The 27,934-nt window shown below is 39.9% G+C and overlaps 1 protein-coding gene across 1 annotated transcript; it reads right to left on the minus strand.

Moving 5' to 3' along the window:
- Positions 1–3,652: 3,652 nt before the first annotated feature.
- LOC136864743 (uncharacterized) lies at positions 3,653–14,210 on the minus strand. Its single transcript, XM_067142091.2, has 2 exons — positions 14,076–14,210; positions 3,653–4,418 (listed from the first exon to the last, which is right to left on the minus strand). The coding sequence occupies exons 1-2, from the start codon at positions 14,112–14,114 to the stop codon at positions 3,792–3,794; spliced, it is 666 nt and encodes a 221-aa protein (XP_066998192.2). The 5' UTR covers positions 14,115–14,210; the 3' UTR covers positions 3,653–3,791.
- Positions 14,211–27,934: the final 13,724 nt, after the last annotated feature.

Genomic DNA, 27,934 nt, shown 5'->3' on the forward strand with positions numbered 1-27,934 from the left:
ATCTCGTAGACTTCTGCACTGTTCAGCTTCCGTTTAACTAATGACTGACGCTACAATATGCACCCACCTTTTATAGACGTTGGTTGACACAGCTACGTAATCTCCAGAAATAACAATGACATACTCCCACAACGCGGCAAATATTACATATAGTTGTGAAACCGCCGCCGGCTCGCTGGGTTTCTCAAAGAAAGTGAGCTCAGTGCTAACTAAATACGATGACGTAGCCATGACGTGGGGATGACTTGGCAGAATCGCCAGTAGTGCAAAATATAACAACGTCATATTAAACATCTGATACATCGAAACTCTCACTGTACAGGTATTTAATGTTAATCTACATATACGTATATATGCATACACTCAATTATAAATAATAATTATAACAAAATATAGTAATCTCATAGATAAAATAATAATAATACGGACATGATAATAATAATAATAATAATAATAATAATAATAGTAATAATAATAAAAATAATATTAATAATATACATATTATCTTGTAGCGGGATTTGAACCGTTACAATATTAACATTTTTATATTTTTTAATCCAATTTATCTAATGTATTGTTATCAACCGTATTGAATTTGGTGGACAATTATTAGTATTCTTAAGGATTTATTTAACGATAGCCACTAAACATATTCATTTAATTATATTATTATTATTATTATTATTATTATTATTATTATTATTATTATTATTGCAATATTATTATTATTTCAATGCGTTGCCAATTCATTTGCTATTGTGTGGTTGTAAGATTTGGAGTCATAATATAAAATGATTTATAATGGTCAGGTACGTAATTAATTAATTAATTAATTTGATTGCAATTTAATTAATTAAAAATTAATGTATTTTTTTACAGTAACTTCTAGTATGTTTGGTTGTAAATTTATTATTTTAAATTTGGGGAGTTATTAATAACATTTCTGGACTATGATTTACGGAGAATCGTCATATTATTTCAGTTATTATTATTATTAGTATTATTACTATTTTATCACATTTTCATTTTGGCTTTCCAAAATTTTATACAGGCATTTGTGATACATTGTGGAGACATTTCTGAGTTCTTTTAAACAGTTATAATGCATTTCAGTAATATCATTAAGATTATTAGTTAATTATTATCAACATATTTATTTATTTACATATCTTAGAAATATTTGTTATTATCTTGTTATTTCCATAGATGACAAATAGTATTCCGACGATTAACTGGTGTTTGCCACAATTAATTTCATTCACATCAGTATTATTATTATTATTATTATTATTATTATTATTATTATTATTATTATTATTGTTATTTTATAGATCCACCTGTTATTTTATATGAACGCTACTTTTCTGGTAATGTGTACAATTACACTGATATCAAGGAATTTGATAAAGAAATCTGGTAATTATTATTTGATATAAAATTCAATAATTAATTATAAATATTTTTTTGAAATTAATTAATGAAGTGGTCATGTGTGTGATTAAGAATTTTTTTTGTACAGTCTCATAATGTAATGACATGCTATTAACACAATTTATTTCACATTTTTATAAAATTATCTTCACTTTTTTCTCTTTTTTTGATTTTATCAATAAAATTTTATATACACATTTAAATCAGAAATCAGTCTGTGTCATAATTAACATAGTGAGTAGTTTTTTCCTTAAACACTATCCCTATGCATCCCTATTCGACGACGGGGGACTGATCGCGCCTGAGAAGAGGACCTCATATACCTTCGGTAATATTTTTTTTTTTTTTTGGGGGGGGGGGGGGGCAGCCGAGGCAACATTTGACATCCAGTCAATACCGAAGGAGCTCTGCAAGGGTGCATGAGTTCACCTGAATCACCCAAAACACTGTTCATTTCCTTTCCCTCCCACTTTCCTAAGATTCTTTATTACTGTCCAGAAAGGTTTCCCTGCTGCTTGACCTAGTTTTTCCAGGTTATTACCAAAATCTTCCCACGACTTCTTTTTGGATTCAACTATTACTTGTTTCGCTCTGTTTCTTTCATTTACGTAAAATTCCCTGTCAGCATCGGCCCTTCTTTAGAGCCATTTCTGATAAGCCTTCTTTTTAAGTTTACAAGTTGCTCTCACTCCATCATTCCACCAAGATATTCGCCTTTTCCCGTCTTTACACACAGTCGTTCCTAGGCATTCCCTTGCTGTTTCTACCACAGCATCCCTGTATGCCACCTATTCTCTTTCTATATCCTGAACCTGCTTACTGTCCACTGTTCGAAACTTCTCACTAATCATATCCACGTACTTCTGTCTAATTTTCTCGTCCTGGAGATTTCTACCCTTATTCATTTGCAGACAGATTTCACTTTCCCTACCTAGTCCTAGAGATACTTAGTTTACTGCAGATCAGATAGTGGTCTGTACTATGGAAAGATCACCGAAAACCCGTACTTTCCTAACAGACTTCCTGAATTCGAAGTCGGTTAAGATATAGTCTATTATGGATCTAGTACCCCTGGCCTCCCATGTGTAGCGGTGAATAGCCTTATGCTTGATGAATGTATTCGTAACTGCTAAGCCTATACTAGCACGGAAGTCCAGCAAACGCTTCCCATTCCCATTAGCTTCCATATCTTCTCCACATTTACCAATCACCCTTTCGTATCCTTCAGTTCTATTTTTAAATATCGCATTGAAATCGCCCATTAGCACTATTTTATCCTTGCTGTTGACCCTCACCACGATGTCACTCAATGCTTCATAAAACTTGTCAACTTCGGCCTCATCTGCACCCTCACATGGTGAATACGCTGAGACAATTCTCTTCCTAATTCCTCCAACTGCCAAATCTACCCACATCATTCGCTCATTTACGTGCCTAACATAAACTATGTTGCGTGCAATAGTATTTCTGATAAACAGCTCTACCCCAGATTCTGCCCTTCCCTTTTTAACACCCGTCAAGTACACTTTATAATCTCCTATCTCTTCCTCGTTATCTCCCCTTACCCGAATACCACTTATTCCTAGTACATCCAGATGCATCCTCTTTGTTGACTCAGCCAGTTCTACTTTCTTTCTTCCATAAGGACCATTAATATTGATAGCTCCCAATCGAATTCCATTTCGTTCGCCAAGTTGTTTTCAAGGAGTCCCTCGGCTGTCAAATGAGAGTGGGTCTCCGTTACTCCCGTAGGTCCGAGGCTTGCTTAAAATGTTCTGAGCTCGGTAAATTCATGAAGCAGGATGATACCCTACTTGCACATAGTCCAAGTGAGGATCTCTCCTCTAACAGATTAGGGACCACCGGTGGATTGTATAGTCCTAGCCGCCTGAGCGCAAGGAGGGCCACGACTCAGAATATGTCCGAGATGCCCACTAACATTCCATAGCAACTGGTATTCCGACTCCCAGAACCACTTACTAGGCCACTTAGCCGTTGCCCATGGATCACGAACTAGGACGTGACTACAGTAACCCCCACCATGAACCATTCTACATTGCATTCAAATTAAAATAGACTGACGTTCATTTTAAAACTAAGAAATGTAACAACGAATGTCGTTACATATACTGTACTGCAGTTTATTTCATTATGTCGAACTTAGACCTGTAAAAACCATAGAATGTATTTTTGTTGGGCTGAAAATCAAACGTCAGACACAGTCAGTTATGACAAAAACTTTATTACGTAGTACAGTTAAGGAGATACATGAAGGCTTCGTAAGTGTTTCATTTTTTTATTTATGACATCTGAAAATGAATTGATCTTTGGTGAAAAATAAATATAAGTACACTTTTTAGCTACTCATTTTCCCCACCATTGGGATCCACACATCCTGAAACTGTACTCTTTGTGCACTGGTCGGTCTGCACGTTGAAGAAGCCTTCGGGGCACCGGTTGATAACAGGACGAAGGAGATGATCTTCATTTTCTGCACAGAAGTAGTACAGTCTGTGGTTTTCAGGTATTCTCTTCACCTGGCCAGCATATTGACATAAGGGAGGTACTTTGTTGCAGGTAAGGTCACCTGAGCTATCTATATCACACTGACTTGTACACGGGTCGAACTTCATGCCTGCAGGGCACGCTTCACCTCGACTAGCGTTTAAACCTACTACCGTGCATTCCAGCTGCTTTGTACAATCATATGGATCCGGGAAGATACCAAGAGTACCACAAATGACCTCCTCTTTGTTTGCTACACATGAGCTTTCTTCTTTTTTCACGCATCGGTGAGTTTCAGAGTCACAGTATAGACCATCACCACAAGTCATAGTCTGTTGAAATTCAAACCCATTTCCTGTATCAAGGCAGAGGCCTAAATGTTTGCACGTCTCATCACACGTTTGCCCATACTGTGTGCAGACTTCCAAACTGAACACATCCACATTAGTCCCAGTGGGAATCTTGCGAGCAACAGCAATATTCTGTAAGAGAGAGAGAGAAACATCAGCTTATTTACTTACAAATCGAGGACTTGTGTTAAAGACCAGCCGCTGATAAATGACTCAAATTTTTGATTTGACACTCCAGACTTGGAAAAAATACTCGGCTTTCATTTTGGCTGAAATATTATACGTGGTTAATAAATTACACGGGCATTTTCATAAGCACAATATAATATGGAAAAAAGTAGAAAATAAAGTAGGCTACATACAGCATATTAGAACGTAATAAATGAAAAATAAGCATCGAAAAGGGATGATAGGGTATTATAAAATTTAAATATTGAAAACACTAAACAACAATTTGGTACGTAGAATATATTTGGAAAGATACAGTGGAATTCTGTAGTTATTGTATACTGTAAGGTTATTAGTCCTCTGTGTTTTACTGTGATTACATAAATGTTGCCTAAGTAACGTGTGTTGCAGTGGAATTCCAATTTATATATGCTGAGCGGGCGAGTTGGCCGTGCGGTTAGGAGCGCGCAGATGTGAGCTTGCATCCGGGAGATAGTGGGTTCGAATCCCACTGTCGGCAGCTCTGAAGATGGTTTTCCGTGGTTTCCCACTTTCACACCAGGCAAATATTGGGGCTGTACCATAATTAAGGCTACGGCCGCATCCTTTCAACTCCTAGTCACTTTCCTATCCCATCGTCGCCATAAGACCTATCTGTGTCGGTGCGACGTAAAGCCACTAGCAAAAAAAAAAAAATAATGTTGTGCTGTGATTCCTAGACAAGCAACGTGCATTCCACAAGAGACACCACTTCATTATTTACCTGAGTTAAAATGAGAAAACTACAGTACATCAAGCATAGCCGATGGCCGACGACGAAAAGTTGCTGTTAGTACGGAATAGTACTAATATCTGTGTTGAGTATAGTTCTAATGTCTCTGTTGACAGGAGGTCCTATTTTCTGTGCTAACAGCATGATGTTAATGTGTTTGCTGGCAGTGTGGTCCTGATGTTTGTGTCGACAGTATGTTCCTAGTATATCGTTGTATGTGTTAACTGTTATATGTGTTGATAGTGTGGTCCTAAGGTGTGTGTAGACATTATGGTCTTACTCTCTGTTGACAGTTTTTTGTTACAAGTTGCTTTACGTCGCACCGACACAGATAGGTTTTATGGCGACGATGGGACAGGGAAGGGCTAGGAGAGGGAAGGAAACGTCCGTGGCCTTAATTAAGGTACAGCCGCAGCATTTGCCTGATGTGAAAATCGAAAACCAAGGAAAACCATCTTCAGGGCTGCCGATCCATTTTGGTGTGAAATGGGAATCAAATAGAAAATAACTTAATTGTCAGTGTTTGAATTACCATACTTACTGAACCACTTATGTACTTTCTATGATAGATATAGAGAAATGTATTTCCGGCTTTGTAGACCGTGGTTCAGTTGAGTTCGAGACACCGACTTTAAAAGCCTAAGTTGTTATGTCATTTTCCCAAGGTAACAAGGTGGATTAGATACTGTAAGTACAAAGATTACGGAAGGTTTTACATACAAAGCTGATGACCATTAAGCTCCTAGCCCATGAAAAAAGAACCAACAAGGTGTCGTCTACTTCGAAGTGTTCCTCGTCCTTTCGATGTTTCACGTGTCACATGCCTTCTGTAGCATCAATCTGCTCTTTATCACGGATACATTTGACAGGATTATCATTCTATAAGCATGTCTTATTATCATATCCAAACCGAGAAGGACTCGAAACGTCCAATATAATATTCAGTTTCTGAGGCCTTATCTAAGTTCAGTCCATGTTGTTCTCTTTCGTCGGGTCTATGCACATTTGTCAAAATTTCCATATAGAAATATTAAGGAAAATTACAAGTGAAAGCAATCTCTTTTTAATCTGTGGAATCTAGGAGACAGCTGTGTTCCATGAAGTGGAACATGTAAGTAATTTTATTTATCATTTATTCTGTGCAAGGAGACGAGGTTTATTTGACTTAAATGAATTATTAGGTAACCAGGCCATATAATGGTTTAATTCAGCTCTCCATCCCATCCTATCCTACGCTAACCTTTTCATTTCTTCATAATTAATACATTCTGCACTAATACGTTTGTCGTGTTCCTATCTTGGTCTACCTCTACTACTGATACTGTCTGCACTCTCATAACAATCTGACTGAACAAGCACTCAGTGTCTCAAGATGTGTCAAATTATGCCAAATCATCCTCCTCTCAACAACTCGATGAAATACCTCTTCATTTGCTATCTTATCTACAGCTTTCTTTTGTAAAAACCCATTTCGAACGTTGGTATTCTCTTTCTTTCTGTACTAGTTATTGTCCACGTTTCACTTCCATAAATTCTAAGCTCCACACAGAGTTCTTTAAGTTAAATATAAAGTTAATTCTCTGCGACAAGGAAGCTTGTATTCTCATTTCTTGTGATGGATCATGATCGTATCCACGGGACGTGATGTTTTACGTGAAACCTAAGTCAATTCATAAGGAGGTATTGGATTCACTAGTTTGCTGCTAGGTTTAAGTCTCTTAGCTTTGAGCTTGCATTCGGGAAAAGGCTGGTTCGAATCTCACCATTAGAAAGTATGAAAATGTTTTTCCAGTTTTCACACCAGTCAAGCCAAAGGTCCCTTCCTTCCCAATCCTTGCAGTGACAAAAACAGTTCATGTGTTAAGGCCTGTCTCCACTGATTAACATTTAACAACAACATGTTAACTCTTAAAACTGTTAAGTGTTAACTGGTGACATCATCAACATGTTAACTGTTAAATGTTAAATATTGATTCATTTAACATTGTGTCCACATTTATAAAAATGTTAGAACTAACTTCCTTTATTTGTACACGGCTAGATCATCATAAAAGCTTGTGTTAATATATTCAGGTAATGTTTTGCATCTTTAAACAAGGGCAATGGACTCAGATGAAGATTTGGCCTTTGTTATTGCCACTGTTACTTCTTACATGATCTTGAGGAGGATGATGACGATGAAGTTTTCTTGTTTAAAGGGACCTAACATCTCGGTCATCTGCCCTTCTTGAGAAGGAAGAAAAGGAGAATGTGCGTACGGCAATATCTGAATAGAAGCCACATTGTGGATGCCATTCTGCATGACCTTAAAGTAGAAGACAGGTTTGGATTTAACAATTTTCTGAGAATGTCTGAGCATGATTTAAAGTAGTTTACGTATAAGAACTTTGCCAATATCGCACGAACAATGAATTGATTTAACAAGTTTCCAATCCCACCAGAAAACATACCAAGAGGTTAAATACACTGACTGACAGAGCAAATGCAATACCAAGGAGGAGTGGTTCGAAAGGGATGAACGTTGGGGAAAAAACAGAGACTGCACGGACGAATAATTGATGTTTATTTCAAACCGATATGCAGGTTACACAATGCGCACGGCATCGACTCAGTAGGATGTAGGACCACCGCGAGCGGCGATGCACGCAGAAACACGTCGAGGTACAGATTCAATAAGAGTGCGGATGGTTTCCTGAGGGATGGTTCTCCATTCTCTGTCAACCATTTGCCACAGTTGGTCGTCCGTACGAGGCTGGGGCAGAGTTTGCAAACGGCGTCCAATGAGATCCCACACGTGTTCGATTGGTGAGAGATCCGGAGAGTACGCTGGCCACGGAAGCATCTGTACACCTCGTAGAGCCTGTTGGGAGATGCGAGCAGTGTGTGGGCGGGCATTATCCTGCTGAAACAGAGCATTGGGCAGCCCCTGAAGGTACGGGAGTGCCACCGGCCGCAGCACATGCTGCACGTAGCGGTGGGCATTTAACGTGCCTTGAATACGCACTAGAGGTGACGTGGAATCATACGCAATAGCGCCCCAAACCATGATGCCGCGTTGTCTAGCGGTAGGGCGCTCCACAGTTACTGCCAGATTTGACCTTTCTCCACGCCGACGCCACACTCGTCTGCGGTGACTATCACTGACAGAACAGAAGCGTGACTCATCGGAGAACACGACGTTCCGCCATTCCCTCATCCAAGTCGCTCTAGCCCGGCACCATACCAGGCGTGCACGTCTATGCTGTGGAGTCAATGGTAGTCTTCTGAGCGGACGCCGGGAGTGCAGGCCTCCTTCAACCAATCGACGGGAAATTGTTCTGGTCGATATTGGAACAGCCAGGGTGTCTTGCACATGCTGAAGAATGGCGGTTGACGTGGCGTGCGGGGCTGCCACCGCTTGGCGGCGGATGCGCCGATCCTCGCGTGCTGACGTCACTCGGGCTGCGCCTGGACCCCTCGCACGTGCCACATGTCCCTGCGCCAACCATCTTCACCACAGGCGCTGCACCGTGGACACATCCCTATGGGTATCGGCTGCGATTTGACGAAGCGACCAACCTGCCCTTCTCAGCCCGATCACCATACCCCTCGTAAAGTCGTCTGTCTGCTGGAAATGCCTCCGTTGACGGCGGCCTGGCATTCTTAGCTATACACGTGTCCTGTGGCACACGACAACACGTTCTACAATGACTGTCGGCTGAGAAATCACGGTACGAAGTGGGCCATTCGCCAACGCCGTGTCCCATTTATCGTTCGCTACGTGCGCAGCACAGCGGCGCATTTCACATCATGAGCATACCTCAGTGACGTCAGTCTACCCTGCAATTGGCATAAAGTTCTGACCACTCCTTCTTGGTGTTGCATTTGCTCTGTCAGTCAGTGTATTATGTTAACTTCAACATATCAAGTTAACATGTTAAGTCAGCTATGAACCAAATGTTCGTACACATGTCAATTTTATCATATCATTTTTAACATGATGCTCTTAAATTTTAACCATTGGAGACCCGGCTTTAGTGTGAGGTTAAGCCAATAGAAAAAATTGACCCGCAACTTTCTCGGTGACAAGTCAGTAACTTACAGTTTGGGATTGGATTGACCACAGTGAAAAACGGTAGGATGATTAGCTGAGACAACGTGAACTTAACGATATCAGTCATTCTGATGTAAAATGGTATCTTAGCAATTTGTTGCTGCAACTTTGAATTGCATGTGGTGTACCGAAGACATCTATTGACAGAGAACTTGGCAGAGAACGTCGCTGCATGCCTGCCATGAAAAAAGCGACTCTAAAAAGGAATCCAGCAGTTTCCTCGTAGTTTGTAATACAAGGCGCATGAACTTAATATGTAGATGATCAAGAAGTAATGCTGCATAATATTTTAGCATCAATTATTATAAACGCTACAGAAGTATAAAATCATTCAAGCGCGCTCTCGTCTGCAAGTGCGCTGGCGGCATACTTTGTTCGAGAACTAAACACTGTACTGTATAGCAGTTCTTTGTTGGTGTTCTGTGAGAGCAGTCATGGCTACGAAGCGCAAGGTAGGACTTTTAACTTTGAAACAAAAGCTGGAATTCATTAAAAAAGTTCGATAAAGAAGAATCAGTAAAGAAATTAGCGAATGATTATGGGAATGGTGGACGTGTGCGACATGTGTCAGCATTGGAAAGTGTTGAAACTCTCTTATATTATGTTGAACAGGAAGATTTTAATTATAGTGATGTTATTGCACTTCGGAAGATTCGTACCTGTATACGAAAGAACTTTAATGAATCTCGAAAGCAAAAGGACGCTATTAATTATTTTTCGCCAAACTACAAAAACTGACATTTTTTACAATTTGCTTTATGTCGCACCGACACAGATAGGTCTTATGGTGACGATGGGGCAGGAAACAGCGAAACTGATATTTTATATGCACCTCAAATATTTTGCCAACAATAGACGTTTTACGTTTTTGATAAAAGTGGTTATTGAATGTGTTAATTGTTTGACATTATTGCATTTTCAAGCAATATTGTATGTTTTGTGTTATTAAAAGTTCCGCTGTGCATTATAATGCAAAAAATCGTATTATCCGTGTTAACTGTGCGAATTTCTTCGGTGATTAGCCCGGGTAATCGAGAGTATGCTGTATTTTGATATACCGTATTAATATGCTGTACGTGTTTGTAAAAGAGGTTCGTTAAGCCTAAAATTCTGTTCATGTTGTCAAAATAAGATTTTCGTTATAAAGTGCAAGTATTTATCATTAATATGGAACTATCGGTCATTCCATGACATCATCAGCTAACTGCTCCTTTTCAGAAATTCATCATAACACTGCCGTTGATTTTAGGGAATACAGATAATTGTCATTAAATGCACGATATTTGAATTGATCATTCACCCAAGTTCCATTAAAATCTGTGTGGTTCAATCCAAAGTATTCTCTTGACAGTTATCTTCTCCGAGTGAATAGTAATATTCTTGTACCCATTAGTATGTAGGTTATTGATTGGAATGACATTAAGTGGCCAACCTTCAGTGAAACAAACTCTTGTATTATTTGTGTCTGAATGTGATTTGACCTTGATAGGTGATGAGATCTGGGGCGAGGATTGACCTGTGTATTAGGTGGTTGAATAAATGAATAATTTCACTATCTGTTACTGGGCACTTAACTGTTCAGATAAAGTCTGTGACTCCTGTCCAGGCAACGATACAAAGATCTCTTTCCAATCGTCACTAACAGCATTTATATCTATCAGACAGACTTTCAACCAAAAGATTAGTGCTCTGCAGTACTAAGTTCAATGTGTTTTGGACGATTATTTACTTATATGAACTGTATTTAGGGGCTACATTTCCGAGGCGGTAAAGGCGTGCTCGGTCCGTCCGGAAGGACGTGGGTTCGAATCCCCGTCAGGAAGTCGCAAATTTTAAGAAACGAGATTTCCACTTCCGGAGGTGCATATGGCCCTGAGGTTCACTCAGCCTACACCAAAATTGAGTACCAGGTTAATTCCCGGGGGCAAAGGCGGCCGGGCGTAGAGCTAACCACTCTACCCCATCAAGTGCTGTGGTTACGGATAGTGGAAGCCTTTATCTTCCACCCCTCCAAGGGCCTTCATAGCACGTGCTTTTGATTTGCTTTACCTTTTTATATGAACTGTATTTGGTAATATTCCACCATTTGAATTCAATAATACCTGTTGATGGTATCTTCATGTAATATTCGTGGTTATTATTATTATTATTATTATTATTATTATTATTATTATTATTATTATTATTATTAACCGGGATTAGACGGTAGAACACTGGCTTTCTGAGGCTGAGTTGACGGTTTGAGCCGAGCTCATTCCATTGATATTCAAAGGGTCTCAAATTCGCCAGTAGATTTTCCACCACATAAAAGAACATGAAAGTTGGTTGAGAGACGTGCAACCAACACCATTATTTCGTTATCACAGCGCTAAGTGGGGTGGAGTAGTGAGCTCTATGCCCCACTACCTTTGTTCCCAGGAATCAACCTAGCACGCATTTCAAGTGTAGGCTGAATGAATCTAGGGCCACGTGCTTCTTGATGTCGGTTTCACATGATATTCTGAGGGAGAGTTGAAAATGTACATTTCTGGTGAAACAAGCGCACCTTTACTACCTCAGCTAGGCAACTCCAAGTTTTTTGTTCAACTGTGTGATTATATCATTTTTAGGGACAAGCAACCTCCAGTTTGAAAGAGTTATCTTTCTTTTAAAAAATAACTGAGGACGTGATAGTCGACTGACATAACCAGTTGCTTCCTGCTAAGTTGGCCGCGGTTCGAATCTCCACCAATGCATGTTAAAGTTTCGAAATAAAAATAGGACCCTTGTAACGCGGATTCTGTGTAAAACTGAAGTTTTTATGGCTACCATCACGATATCAATTAGCACGTAAACCTGAAAGCTCGCTTTTTCTAGATGACTTCGTCTGACGTAAAACCTGGGGATTAAATCTGTGTCTTAAACAGAAGACTACCGAGCTCGATAGCTGCAGTCGCTTAAGTGCGGCCAGTATCCAGTAATCGGGAGATAGTGGGTTCGAGTCCCACTGTCGGCAGCCTTGAAGATGGTTTTCCGTGGTTTCCCATTTTCACACCAGGCAAATGCCGGGGCTGTACCATAATTAAGGCCACGGCCGCTTCCTTCCAATTCCTAGGCCTTTCCTATCCCATCCTTGCCATAAGACCTATCTGTGTCAGTGCGACGTAAAGCAAATAGCAAAAAAACAAAAACAAAACAAAACTAACAAATAAACAGAAGACTCACTTTCTGATCAGGGTTGGCGGGACGAATGTGATGAACTCCAGTCCATGTCGGTAAAATAAATTTAAACAATTCATGAAACTATTTGCAGGAACATAGGTCGAGAAATTCTTAATTTATGAGTTCTTTGACTTTCAACTATCAATGCTATTATTCCACAGTAAGAGAACTCTGCTTCAGATCCCTGGTCTAGATGGATTTGAAGTCAGGAGGGCCAGTGACGTGGGGGGAGCAATGAAAGTAAAGAAAGATATTGCTGATTCTTATGAAACCGAGCTCGATAGCTGCAGTCGCTTAAGTGCGGCCAGCATCTAGTAATTGGGAGATAGTGGGTTCGAGCCCCACTGTCGGCAGCCCTGAAGATGGTTTTCCGTGGTTTCCTATTTTCACACCAGGCAAATGCCGGGGCTGTACCATAATTAAGGCCACGGCCGCTTCCTTCCAATTCCTAGGCCTTTCCTATCCCATCCTTGCCATAAGACCTATCTGTGTCAGTGCGACGTAAAGCAAATAGCAAAAAAACAAAAACAAAACAAAACTAACAAATAAACAGAAGACTCACTTTCTGATCAGGGTTGACGGGACGAATGTGATGAACTCCAGTCCATGTCGGTAAAATAAATTTAAACAATTCATGAAACTATTTGCAGGAACATAGGTCGAGAAATTCTTAATTTATGAGTTCTTTGACTTTCAACTATCAATGCTATTATTCCACAGTAAGAGAACTCTGCTTCAGATCCCTGGTCTAGATGGATTTGAAGTCAGGAGGGCCAGTGACGTGGGGGGAGCAATGAAAGTAAAGAAAGATATTGCTGATTCTTATGAAACCGAGCTCGATAGCTGCAGTCGCTTAAGTGCGGCCAGCATCTAGTAATTGGGAGATAGTGGGTTCGAGCCCCACTGTCGGCAGCCCTGAAGATGGTTTTCCGTGGTTTCCTATTTTCACACCAGGCAAATGCCGGGGCTGTACCTTAATTAAGGCCACGGCCGCTTCCTCCCACTTCCTAGGCCTTTCCTATCCCATCGTCGCCATCAGACCCTATCTGTGTCGGTGCGACGTAAAGCAAATAGCAAAAAAAAAAAAAAAAAAAATAGATTCTTAAGAAGACTTACATTTGATAATAAAAGTCAATTTTTATTTAGTATTAATAGGTCTAATAATGATATTTATTTTACGTCCCATTAACTATTTTTATATTCCTCTGGGACTGTTCCTTTCCATGCTTGCCTTTAGTACATGGATTCTCGGGTGTGATTCCTGGCATGGTCAGGGGTTTGGTTTTTCCTCTGGCTCAGATACCGTGTGTTTGTGCCGTCTTCAGTATTGTTAGTGGATCAATTATTTCATGGCAAAATTTATGTATAAAACTACGGATGAAAAGACTTCTATGGTATCCTTTGTGATAATGGCAACACGTAAACTGAGAAGCAATTCAATTGAGTTCAACATCTGTATAATGTTAGTGTATATGTTCTCTCGGCGTGTCTGGAGTAGCTTACGTAAGATTTCATAAGTGGAAATAACCATCAGTGATATCAAATTTATACTTACAGCTGTGATGAGTAGAACACCAACAAGTAGAAGAGACATCTTGACTGAGTGCTGAATTTCGTTAGAGAACGACTGTCTTATATAGTAGGAATATTGATAACATTATTCATTTCATCCATCTTATCAGTTTTTTTATCACAATAGAACAAGAGGTAACAACTACTTGAGTAACAAAGGAGCGGAATTGTGAAGAAATAAAGTGCCATTTGAAGGGTTTCGGAGAATGTGTCCGTGATAAGTCATCACAAACTTTCGATTAAGATTGATATCTTTGTTCCACCTTGTGTTCGTTCGCGAAAAGAAGGTTGAGGATAATGGATATAGAGGGTGTTTGTAAATCGGTGAATTGATGATTAGAATTCATTAACTTTAGCTGTCTTAGAGCTTTTTCCCCAAGAATGTATCATGCTTCAAGAATAGACTGCAGCATTCTGTAAATAGTCTGTGAATTGTGTGTAAATTTCTATGTGATGGTGTCATATTTAATGTAACGTTCAATCCACTGTAAATCGTAGAATTAAGGCATTAAGGTATCTGAATTATTTTTGGGTATGTGTGAATTTGTATATGAACGTGTTGTATTTACGATGGTAAGATAATAGTTAGTGTAACTTTTTTGAAATACTTAAGGTACGTGTGAATTTGTATGTTGTAATGTTTAGCTAGTTTAAAGTTTATTTCATTATCACACTACTGTAAGTAATCATTGCCACCGGAATATTTCCCAATTGTGATGTATTTGTTAATAATAATAATAATAATAATAATAATAATAATAATAATAATAATAATAATAATAATAATAATAATAATAATAATAATAACAGTCCGCCTCTGTGGTGTAGTGGTTAGCGTGATTAGCTGCCACCCCCGGAGGCCCGGGTTCGATTCCCGGCTCTGCCACGAAATTTGAAAAGTGGTACGAGGGCTGGAACGGGGTCCACTCAGCCTCGGGAGGTCAACTGAGTAGAGGTGGGTTCGATTCCCACCTCAGCCATCCTGGAAGTGGTTTTCAGTGGTTTCCCACTTCTCCTCCAGGCGAATGTCGGGATGGTACCTAAGTTAAGGCCACGGCCGCTTCCTTCCCTCTTCCTTGCCTGTCCCTTCCGATCTTCCCATCCCTCCACAAGGCCCCTGTTCAGCATAGCAGGTGAGGCCGCCTGGGCGAGGTACTGGTCATACTTCCCAGTTGTATCCCCGACCTAGAGTCTGAAGCTCCAGGACACTGCCCTTGAGGCGGTAGAGGTGGGATCCCTCGCTAAGTCCGAGGGAAAAACCGAATCTGGAGGGTAAACAGATGATGATAATAATAATAATAATAATAATAATAATAATAATTTTTCTGTTGGCTGTTGGTAGGGCCCTGAATACACATGACGTCAAAATAATGTCCTATTACAAAAAATGTCAACTTGAAAATTGATATTCGTAGTTCAGGCAGTATTTAATGAAGAACAGCTCAGGGCTTTGCTGACATACGTTACAGTATTTTTCAATGTGAAAACATTCGCTTCTTGTACGCAGGCTGTATTCACAAAACTTATACTTGCATACTTCCTTAAGCTGCAGTGAAGCTATTTACTTAGAACTGCTTCTTACATATTACGCATGCATACTGTCTGAAATTTGGTACGGTGAGTGGCATAAACTAAGGGGCAAGCGAAGCTACTACCCACCTCACAAACATCACCCTTTATTTTAAGCTCCTCCTTCGGACAAAACACCTGCTAAATGATATAAGTACCGAGCTCGATAGCTGCAGTCGCTTAAGTGCGGCCAGTATCCAGTATTCGTGAGATAGTAGGTTCGAATCCCACTGTCGGCAGCCCTAAAAATGGTTTACCGTGGTTTCCCATTTTCACACCTGGCAAATGCTGGGGCTGTACCTTAATTAAGGCCACGGCCGCTTCCTTCCCACTCCTAGCCCTTTCCTGTCCCATCGTCGCCGTAAGACCTATCAGTGTCGGTGCGACGTAAAACAACTAGCAGAAGAAGAAATGATATAAGCCTACATAACGAACAAACAACCTGTATTTCTTATGCTTAACCTCCTCTAGATCTGATTGTGTAACCATGGGCATAAAAATATTTAAAATGAAAATCGGTAAGCTTAAGGGCCACAATATTAACACTAGCACTCAAAAGGAAATATGCCTCCGAGTTTGTACTTGGAGAGTAATCTCAGGGTAAAAAAACCAGACTTCATGGCACTATAGCCCTTGAAGGGCCTTGGCCTACGAAGCGACCGCTGCTCAGCCCAAAGGCCTGCAGATTACGAGGTGTCGTGTGGTCAGCATGACGAATCCTCTCTGCCGTTATTCTTGGCTTTCTATACCGGGGCCGCTATCTCACCTTCAGATAGTTCCTCAATTCTAATCACGTAGGCTGAGTGGACCTCAAGTCAGCCCTCAGGTCCAGGTAAAAATCATTGACCTGGCCGAGAATCGAGGCAGGCTCGCTACCCCTACACCACGGGGCCGATAATCTCAGGGTAAACTCAACCGATTTCAGTAATTTCTTCACCATTGGAAAGCTTATTTCGAACACATTATCCTAGGCTGTACAGTATATAGCTATGTTAGCTTTTCACGGGAGCACGTACCTGGAATTGAAGTTACTCTGAAACAATGAGTCTTCTTCTTCTTAATCTGTTTACCCTCCAGGGTTGGTTTTTCCCTCGGACTCAGGGAGGGATCCCACCTCTACCACCTCTACCACCTCAAGGGCAGTGTCCCGGAGCGTAAGACTTTGGATCTGGGGGTACAACTGGTGTGGAGGACCAGTACATCGCCCAGGTGGCCTCACCTGCTATGCGGAACAGGGGCATAGGAAGAATGGAAGGGCTAGACAAGGGAGAGGAAAGTTAAGTTAGGTACCATCCCGGCATTTGCCTCGAGAAGTGGGAAACCACGGAAAACCACTTCCAAGATGGCTAAGATGGGAATCGAACCAACCTCTACTCAATTGACTCTAGAGGCTGAGTGGACTCCGTTCCAGCCCTCGTTACACTTTTCAAATTTCGTGGCAGAGCTGTGAATCGAACCCGGGACCCCGGGGGTGGCAGTTAATCACTCTAACCACTACACCACTGAGTAACTTCGAAAATAGGTTTACTTTTATTTTATCTTTGGTTCATATTGAAACCTGTTTTTAATGTTCGTTTTTACATTTTACATTGGGATATTTTACATTTGTATTTTCATATTTGTCCATAGTTCGGGATAGAGTAAATAATTTTTACACATTTTGGGACAACTTGCATACCTTTACATAATTGAACGTTTTATTTTACATATATTCCATATTGTTACGTACCAGCCTGTGATAGCTCCTTTCGGTACTTCCTGGAAGGGGCTGGTGAGTCAGATGACCGGGGAGCTCCCAGCCGGCCTGGAGGACGAGGCCGAACTTTCCGTGTATTGTTCTTGTGGGCTGGTTTACCTATGAGCAATGGTGGTTCGTGACATTTTACTGTGACAGGCTTGTGCCGCCATCTACAATCGGTCCAGTTTTCACTGACCAGCACCACGATACTTTTAGATTAATAATAATAATAATAATAATAATAATAATAATAATAATAATAATAATAATAATAATCCAATGACACTGGCTAAATATAAATCTGCTTGCACTACAACATTAATTAATTAACTACACTGCAATGACATTTATGCACACATCAACAGGCTAACAGCTAATGCAATCCCAACTACTACGGCACGGATCACAATCACAAGTGATAATAACAACATTCATAGAAACAAATAAATAGCGCATTCCTGAATTTCTCATTCCTTGCTCAAATTTCAAAGCATGACAACATAATTTGACAATTTGACCACCCTACAATTAGTGGCGTCATGTTGTGGTTGCATTCTGAACCTTTATTTTAGCTTTTTTTATAGAAATGAATTGTTTAAATAATCAGTATAATGGAATTCATGGTTTTGTAAAATGTTTTTGAATTAATCTCTAACAACAGTTAATATAAAACGTGGAGAGAAAAGTCTGGGTTACGTTGTAAAATGGTCAGCAATGTTGCTGAGGGCTGCGCCGTTCTGCGCTAACACCAGCCTGCGCTCTTCTTAAAGGCCGCGTGCACACCGAGCGCGCTTCGCATAGTGTGTCGCGTGTTGCTCAACGCTAAGCGTCACGCTAAGCATAACCAGTGCTTTGTTCCTAAGCTAGGTGTTCACACCGTCCGCGCTTTGCTGCGCTGAACGCCTATCTTACAGCTAAGCGTAGCGCCAGGCAACGCGCAGTGTTGGTTAATTGCTTAGCGTTACCTAGCTGGTTCTGAAGCTATGGAAAAAGAAATTATTCATGCAGTGTTTCAAAGAGAAGAAATATGGAACCCAACACACAAAAACTATAAAAATGTAACTGTTTTGCAAAATAAGTGGACTTAAGTATCTACAACAGTTTTATCGCATTCCTACAGTAAACACATACAGTAATATTACTTCTACCGTCACACTTCACTGGGCTTAACATTGTGTCAGGATGAAATTGCGTAGCCTATGGATTTTAGTGTCGGAAGTGTCCGAGGAGAAGTTCGGCTTGCCAGGTGGAGGTCTTTTGAATTGATGCCAGTAGGTGACCTGCGTCGTGATGAGGATGAAATGATTATGAATACACAAATACAACCCAGCCCCCGTGCCAATGGAATTTACTAATTATGATACAATTCCCGACTCTGCCGGGAATCGAACCCGGGACTCCTGTGACCAAATGCCAGTACGGTAACCATTTAGCCATGTAGCCGGACACTTTGTGACAAAGTGCATAGAATCTCTCAAACTCTGTCATATCGGCTTATAATTTTGCCAATGGAGGGTGGTAACGTGAAGAATATCACTCTGCAGGCTAGTAGTGGGCTTGGAAGTAAATATTTCTGTTTATGAATTATATTTGTCACACATTTACTCCACCTTTGTTACGATGAAAAATTGTGTATGCTAATTGCAACAATATTGCAAAATCAAACCAAACCAAACCCCATGGCACTACAGTCCTTGAAGGGCCATGGCCTACCAAGCGACCGCTGCTCAGCCCGAAGGCCTGCAGATTACGAGGTGTCGTGGGGTCAGCACGACGAATCCTCTCGGCCGTTATATTGCAAAATACTATTTATAATTATTATATAAAGAGCGTAATTTAGCCGGAAATTTAATTTCCACGTGTTTGCTGCCCGGTGCTCCTAGACAATTTGGAAAATTGAATTTTTCTCAATACTTCTCTGCTACATGTCGCCACGTTTCAGTTGCAGGGTTTAGAAGGTCAAAAGTATTTTTTGTCACTCTTAAGTAATCATAAAATTTATCGCGATAAAATCTTGCATCTCCGTACAAACGATGGAATTCTCCGAAAGTAATTCATTCTTCATTAATTTCATGAACCCACTTTCGATTCTTCTTTCTAATTTTCAACTGTTTCTAGTGTACTTGGACAACGGCATTAGTTTATGAGCATCCTAAAACGCCTTGCGCTAAACTAAGCTGAGAACACGGCGTAGAGTTTTCGGTGTGAACAGCAAGCACGCCTTGCGCTATGCATAGCATATCACGCTACACGCGACACACTATGCGAAGCGCGCTCGGTGTGCACGCAGCCTACTCCTGACAAGCTCATGTCCTTCCAGGCTCCTCCACTTGTTAACTCGTGGGACGTACTGAGGGCTCTGCCGGACAGATCATACATCCCGCCTGCACTTTTCCTTCCTCTGATAAACCCACATCGTCCTTCCAGGCTCCTCCCCCACCACGCACACTTGCAAAGTCATGGGACCTACTCAGGACTCTACTGCCACAGTCCGAGAGCCTCACGACTAAAGAGAAAACATCCTGCTTGCTGGACAGCAGCCACGGTCTGAAAGCCTTTGCAATTTTCTTGAAAATAGAAAAGCAAAATGTTTAAAGCCGAAATAATAAAGATAACATTGTATAACTGAATATCACACCACATAAGTTCGACTTCGCTACATTTGTCCATCTCTCTATATAGGCTATAATCAATTACAGAGTGTCCGACTCGTTGGCTGAACGGTCAGCGTACTGGCCTTCGGTTCAGAGGGTCCCGGGTTCGATTCCCGGCCGGGTCGGGGATTTTAACCTCAATTGGTTAATTCCAACGGCACGGGGTCTGGGTGTATGTGTTGTCTTCATCATCATTTCATCCTCATCACGACGCGCAGGTTGCCTACGGGAGTCAAATAGAAAGACCTGCACCTGGCGAGCCGAACCCGTCCTGGGATATCCCGGCACTAAAAGCCATACGACATTTCATTTCAATTACAGAGTGAAATAACATTAAATGTTTGTGAAAAGGCGGCGGGGCGGCGCTCGAAAGCCCTTCATGCACGGACCGCCACTGCCTATGAGTTTCTGGGAGATACAACGAGAATGTTCCGTCTCTAGCCATTTATTTATTTATTATTTATTTATTTATTTATTTATTTATGGGCCCCGGCTTTGGCCTTGTCAGTCAACCCCCATGACAATATAATCCCTTATACCTGACAACAGCATGTCCGGTCCAAGTAATTACTGCAGCAGAGCATTATCGCCAATTAAGTTAACCTGTTCTATTCTTCTCGGACCCTCAACAGTCGTGTATGAGCTTTGAGTGCGTATTCAGTGTGGTTTAGATATTTTATCTATCCGGTGTAATAAATAGTCAATATGCCACCGGATCGTAAGTTTTCATTTGTAAAATTACGTTTGTATACGTAAGAGATTTTCCGAACAAAGTACTATCAACAGATAGTAAAGTATTATTTTGTATTGGCTGCCAGAAACGGAGTATACCAGAACAGTCAACACAAGTGTGTGACGAATATCTCTTCCCGAGCCTGGTTACCTATGGCATGATTTAACTTCATTTCTGTACTTTTGTTTAACAAGCACTATCTATCTATAAATGTTTTCATTCCCCACCCAGGAGGGGTAGGGCGGACTACCTAGAGGGTTACGCCCTCTCTCTAGCCAGGAGATGCGGGCGGGTTGGGGAGATGTGATGGAAGGAGGAGGTGGGTAAAGGATGAGAAGAAGGAGGAGATGGAAAAGGAATTTTGCCTAAGCCTAAGTATTTTACAATTTATTTATTTATTTATTTATTTATTTATTTATTTATTTATTTATTTATTTATTCATTTCGTCTTTTCTTTTATTTTTATTTTTTTGATATAGAACGTACATACAATCTACAGTTTGAACAAATTATATACTAGGAATTTCCTTGCCATCCTACGTCTGGAATGACATGTATGAAAATAGAAAACTGATTTTAAATACAAAAATTATTTTTTCTAGCACACTGACACACCAACAAGTTTAACAAGCACATAGTCCAGTTGAAATCATCTGTTATTTGGTGGCTTCCAAGTACATCTACTTCTAAGAGGAATTTCGGAAAAAAAGTGTACACATGATAAAGAGCTTTTGGGATTTTGCCGTGGCAGAAAACAAGGAGAAATTGTTTAGGTTTCGCAGAGAAATTTTGCTCCGCGTCTTCACAAGAAAATCTCGTCTGTTCACGACCAAGAATTCTCCAATAATGAAGGTATGAATTTAAGAATGCTTTACCGTTGGTCTATAGTAAGTAGTACTCTCGTTCGTCACTAGATGACTCACTGTGCACTAGCCTTCCGAATGGAAGGTGGTTAAAAGTGTATTTGTTGTAACAAAATCATCCTGACTGTAAAAGTCAGTCGGCCTTTCACCTCTCTCATTTGTTTCTCCCAAATCAAATTTTCCCGCTATCCTTGTATTTGCATGGGATGCAAGTACTGCATTAAAATCACCCATTATGGTAATATTTTTTCTTTTGTTGATTTCATTAGTTCTACACTTTAAGAGCCTCCGTGGCTCAGACGGCAGCGTGCCGGCCTTTCACCGCAGGATATCGTGGTTCAAATCCCGGCCACTCCATGTGAGATTTATACTTGTCAAAACGGAGGCGGGATTGGTTTTCCTCCGGGTACTCCGGTTTTCCCTGTCATCTTTCATTCCAGCAACACTCTCCATTAATATCTCATCTCATCTGTCTCTCAGAATTTGAATCCTGATAGGAGCTTTCAGAAAAACTTTCCTCATTGAAGACTCAGCTAAACGAAGAGATGCACCAAAAAGAAATGACGACTAGAGGACTTGAAGGACGAAATAAGAAAGAAGACTACCAAGGAAAAGTTTAACAAAACGGCTAATGAATGTGATGAGACTGTGTATTGGGATAGAGTTAAGACGAGAATAATTAAAGTAGCAAAATAAGTGTTAAGAGAAAGGAAACTAAAACTCAGGAAACCATCGATGATAGAAAAAAGTATTAAATTTAATATACAGGAAAAGGAATAGGCTAAGGAAAGGGAAAGATAAAGTAAGCTCCTAAAGAATGAAAAATCTAATTGCCGACAAATGTAGAGAAAGAAAAGAACAATGGACTAAAGGTGTTGTGTGTCCTTAGCGATCTCAGCTCTGCGCCTGATAGCTCCGCAACACGCCGTAGCCCGGATCTTTCCAGACTCTACGAGGTGACTGCAGTGCGCTTGCTTGTGACGTCAGCCAGCGCTGTAAAAGGAGCAGCATTCCGCTACTTCCCAGGACTCCCCAGTGTCCAACGCCAGATTACACTGCAAGTCGAACACGGAGGCTATCCCTCTTAAACATGTGTATCGAACAGGTGGACTGAATTCTGGTGATGAGGTTTCACCTCTGGGCACTGCCTCACCTCCCGCTTCCTGTAGCCACGTCGAGCCCCGATGCCAGTATTCTACTCATCCCTCAGTCCTCACTTAGGCTCCGACATTAACATTAGTATTCTACTAATTGTGAATATTTATGTCAGTTCCTGATAAGCCTACGGCAATTACTAGCATTTTTCATTTCAAGTTACACTAGTAATTCTACAAGGCAGATAGTTTTCGACTATCTTGAACTTTCCCTTATTTTACAGACTATCTCCTCAAGATAGATTCGTGTGTATATAGAACTCTCATGTGTATAAAGTGTATATTTCAACGGACCCTCAGTCTACTGTTAATATCATCATTAATTGCGTGCAAGTTCATCCAGCTTCGAGAAAAGTTTAGTTATATTTATGTACATATTGTGCAAAAACTTATTGAAGCAATAAATTTATGTTGTGTTGCTGTATACCGATTCCTTGTATACAACAAAAGGAATACAGGATGATGAGGGAAAAGGAAGACCAAATAGACCTCAGAAGAGAATCAATGCTCTTCAGTAAAAACCAAACACGAAATAACTAGTAATCAAAGACAAAGAAGGAAAGTTATTGATGAACAAGTATGAAATACGCGATCGCTGGAAAGAATGTATAGAAGATCTGTATAGCGATAAGGATTTAGAGAATGAAAATAACCTTATTGAAAGAATTAATGAGAGTGAGACGGAACGAGGTCCTCCAATCACAAAACATGAATTTGAATACGCCCTTCAAATTTTAAAGAATCGGAAGGCAACAAGTGTGGATGCCATCCCTGCAGAATTGCAGAAAAATTTAGGGAACGACATGAAAGACCAATTATTCAAGGTGATGACTGTTTTGAAAAATGAGACCGACCAGGTGATTTCACGAAAAGCAGAACTACCAGCATACCAAAATCAGTAAAAGCAATTGAATGCACAAATTATAGAACTACATCATACCTCCAAGATATAAATATAGCAAAAAAGGATAAAAGAAAAATTGATCAGTGTATTGGGAAAGACCAATTTAGCTTTGGAACAAGCAGAGGAACAAGAGAAACAATACTGGCCTAGCGAATGCTACTAGAAACAGGGTTAGACTTAACAGGTGGACTTTCCTTACCTTCAGTGATTTGGTAAAAGCCTTTGACTGTGTGAACTGTAAGTTACTATTCAACACTATGACAAAGATAGGTTTGGACTGTATCGATACCATACAACAACTATTAATGTCAATGGAGTGGAACAAAAAGCAAGAGTCCAGAAAGGAGTACTTGTTCAATTTGTTCATCGAGGAAGCGAACTTGTCCTCGGACACTCCCGGCACTAAAAGCCATACGCCATTCAAATCCATTGAGGAAATAAAAACCATAAAGGAAAAAGCAAGAGGAATAAAACCGAATGGCGAAAGGATACATTCCATCAGATTTGCTGATGGTATTGTAATAATAGCAGATTGGGAAAAGGAAACTAACAAAATGTTACGAGTTCCTTCTGAAACTCTCAATCAATGCAAATTAAAAGTGAATGAGAAGAAAACTAAAGTAATAATAGTACGAAAGAACAATACCTATATCAACCCGAAGATAAAGATTGATGGAATCAAAACTGACCACGTTAAGCAATATGATCGCACTAGACATCTTGCTGAATTTAAAGAGCAGAATAGCCGTGGCAAAACGTGCATTTATGTCGAAAAAGCTATTCTAACTAGAAAATATATTCATATAGAAGCCAGGAAATCGTTTGCCAAATAATTTGTTTCGGGTACCCTATTGCATGGAAGTGAAGGTTGTACATTGGAAATACAGGAAAAGACTCCTCTTGAAGCAACGGAGATGTGGATATAGAGAATAATGTCTTGAACGAGCTGGACTGAAAAAAATTGGAAGTACTGAGAGAAGTCAAAGATGATAGGAAGCTGTTAAAACTAAGGGAAAGAAGGAAAATCAAATTTATAGGAGATATCATTGGACACACCCTCGTCACCAATATATTTGAAGGCAAAGTACTAGGGAAGAAGATGTTGAGTTCATTTTCAGTATGTACAAACTAATTTTAAGAGACAATAGACGAAGTTTCACTTTTGAATGTTTTTCCTAATCCACTGCTTCGGAAATAGGCAATTCTCATTAAAATGTTAAGATGTGCCCCGCTTCCAATTATATATGTAGGAAGATTAAACCTTTGGTTTGTGACTCTTCTTTAAATAGTCGTGTGGCAAGTATGTAGTCCATATTTTAATATATTTTGAGAATTGTTAGCTCATATGTATCTGCATATTTAGCCATTTTTATCACATATCAATCCTATCCCTGGGAGGATAACACTGCAAAGACTCTTTATGTGGACAGTCGACAATCGAATTCAAGTAAAAGAAGGTAAGAAGGTAATACCGTCAGTATTTTAGTTGTTTGTATTTTCATGCGTCAGGTGATCATCGCAAATATTTAACTTCTTTCGGGTTGTTACATAACTTGTTTCCTTTGTGGCTAAGAACACTGTGGGTAGCATAATTAAAACACCGCATAAATTCATTTAAAGACCATTCTTTGTTTTGGGGCTATTGTGAAATGTGATATGGGGCTTATATCCTATTTGATAATTTGGAGTACATAATGTATGTCCTAACCCTTAGTCCCTTTTCTTGATGGAGCATATGGGATGAGGTGAGAAGAATTTATATGGCAAATTTTATGACCGGATGCGGTTCCTCATGCCAACCTCGGCTGAGAAACGAATGAAGATGAAATGAATGATGGTGGATTAATCTGGGTAGGGAGGTGGAAGGAATTGGCTGTGGCCTATGGATAAGAACTGACCCGATATTTGCCTGGAAGTGAAACTAGGAAACCATGGAAAGCCACTCTCAGAACTACCGACTGTGCGGTTCGAACCCTTGCGTTTCCCGAATGAAATGCTTGTTTCCATAATTGTATCGTGTTAGTAGAGTAAAACGGTAGTGAAATACATAAAGATGATGAGAAATTATGTGCATGAACGGAGAAGAAATATATACCCAAATAACAGCTTCGCAACTCTGGAAACTACTCTTCAGAGTGAAAGAGAAAAAGTGATGACAAGGCATTACAAGGTTCCACTTATATTTCATTTGTTGTAAACAACGTGGTATTATTACTTTGTATTTTCTCACAACTGACTGAAATGTTTTTTTTTTAAATAGAGAAATTTTCTCCAAAAAATTCCATTTATGTTAATTTGACCCCTTCGGTAATGAATAAAAAATACATGTAATAAAACGATTTAATCCGAAGAACTTCATTGCCTTGTAAAATGTTTCAAAATAACCCTTGGTTGTACAAGAAAGGATCCATAATGTTAAAAAATATGTTATTTCAGAATAGCCCCAAAACACGTGGAAATTCTGAAAGTTATTTAGCATCTATTTTGCGAAAAAATGAAACGGTAAAAATGGAAATATTTCCTGAAATATCTTATTAAAGAATCAATCATGTGAATGAAACGAAATTGGTAAAAATAAAACAGTTATCACTATAATACTTTTCTTTTTAAAAAATTCAAGATTAGTTCCAGTTGACGGTAGTTAAGCACAGTAAGGCAAGTCAGAAAAATTGTGAGACCGCTGCACTAAAATGCGAATACGCTGCCTGAATAGTTTATCCCCTTAGAGAATGGAGCCCACTAAGTGTATTCAGAATTCAATATTACACAATAACAATTTTATCTAGTTTCTTCTTAACCCTAGAAGTTTTCCAGGAAAAACAGTTTTTCTGAGTTTTCTACTTTATTAAATAAAATCCAAAGTAGCCTAAAACTGTTAGTCTTTCACCAACAAAAATGTAAAAGAAGCGTAAATGCATTATTTAGAATAATTTTCCTATAAAATGTCCATATGCATTTTCTTCGTAATTCTACCGGTTTTCCATCAAAGCATAATTTTACGTGTTAAAGGAATATTTCGAGATTGCGACCCAAAACACTCGGACGTCCAGCGTATTTATTCGGGTATTCTGTCTAATGGCAGGTCTTGTCATGGGTTAAACCTCTTGTCATGTGATAAACCTCTTCCACTTTTTCCTGGCCATAGCCAAGTTTTTCATATCCAAATATTTTTTTCCTTTAATGTTGTCCATCATTGGTATCCTTTCCTTCCTGTCCTTCTTTTGTCTTTCAGCACGATTTCTCTTCCTTCTTTCAGTAAACCGTCTGTACTCAAACAATGTCCGATCCAGTTCATTTTTCCCTCTTCTAATGATTTTCAACATAGTTCGTTCTTCTTCAACTCTTCGTAATACCTCTTCATTCCTTACCCGGTCTTCTCATTGCACTTGTTATATTCTTCTCCATATCCACATCTCCGTATAATATATTATACAAATCTCCAATACCTTAAAAAATGAACTACAAAGTAAGCGTTAGAATTCAATAACGATTAGTACAGCATACTAAGAAAATGTTTCCATTAGAAGTATCGCACTAGAATGTACTGAAAAAATACTCACGTTTCTCGTGCGACACAGTCAGCTCACTTGCATTCGGCCAACGAGGCGAGTCGAGATAGAGTCTTACGGCGACGATGGAACAGGAAAGGGCTAGGAGTGGGAAGGAAGCGGCCATGGCCTTTGTGCCTGGTGTGAAAATGGGAAACCACGGAAAACCATTTTCAGGGCTGCCGACAGTGGGGTTCGAACCTACTATCTCCCGAATACTGGATACTGGCCGCACTTCAGCGACTGCAGCTATCGAGCTCGGTACGGTGACATTCAACCTTGGGAAGAACTTGTTTAAAAAACAGTGTTAAATATACCTCTCCCTGCAGCGTTGTTGTACCTGAACTAGGGACATAACGAATGCGATACGGGCCCCCTCAAATAAAATGTAAAAACCCATGAATAACTAATATAAATTTAATTACAGCAATACATTGTTAAGTTATATAAACAGAAAGGGATTATTCGTTATTGTAATATTATTAAAATAATGTTTGATCGGTTTCGCTATTTTATTTCACGTTGCACCGACACAGATAGGTCTTATGGCGACGATGGGACAGGGAAAGCCTAGGAATGGGAAGGTAGCGGCCGCAGCCTTAATTAAGGTACAGCCCCAGAATTTGCCAGGTGTGAAATTGGGAAACCACGGAAAACCAACTTCTGGGCTACCGACAGT

Source organism: Anabrus simplex, chromosome 2 (genome assembly GCF_040414725.1).
Source record: "Anabrus simplex isolate iqAnaSimp1 chromosome 2, ASM4041472v1, whole genome shotgun sequence".
Lineage (NCBI taxonomy): Eukaryota > Metazoa > Arthropoda > Insecta > Orthoptera > Tettigoniidae > Anabrus > Anabrus simplex.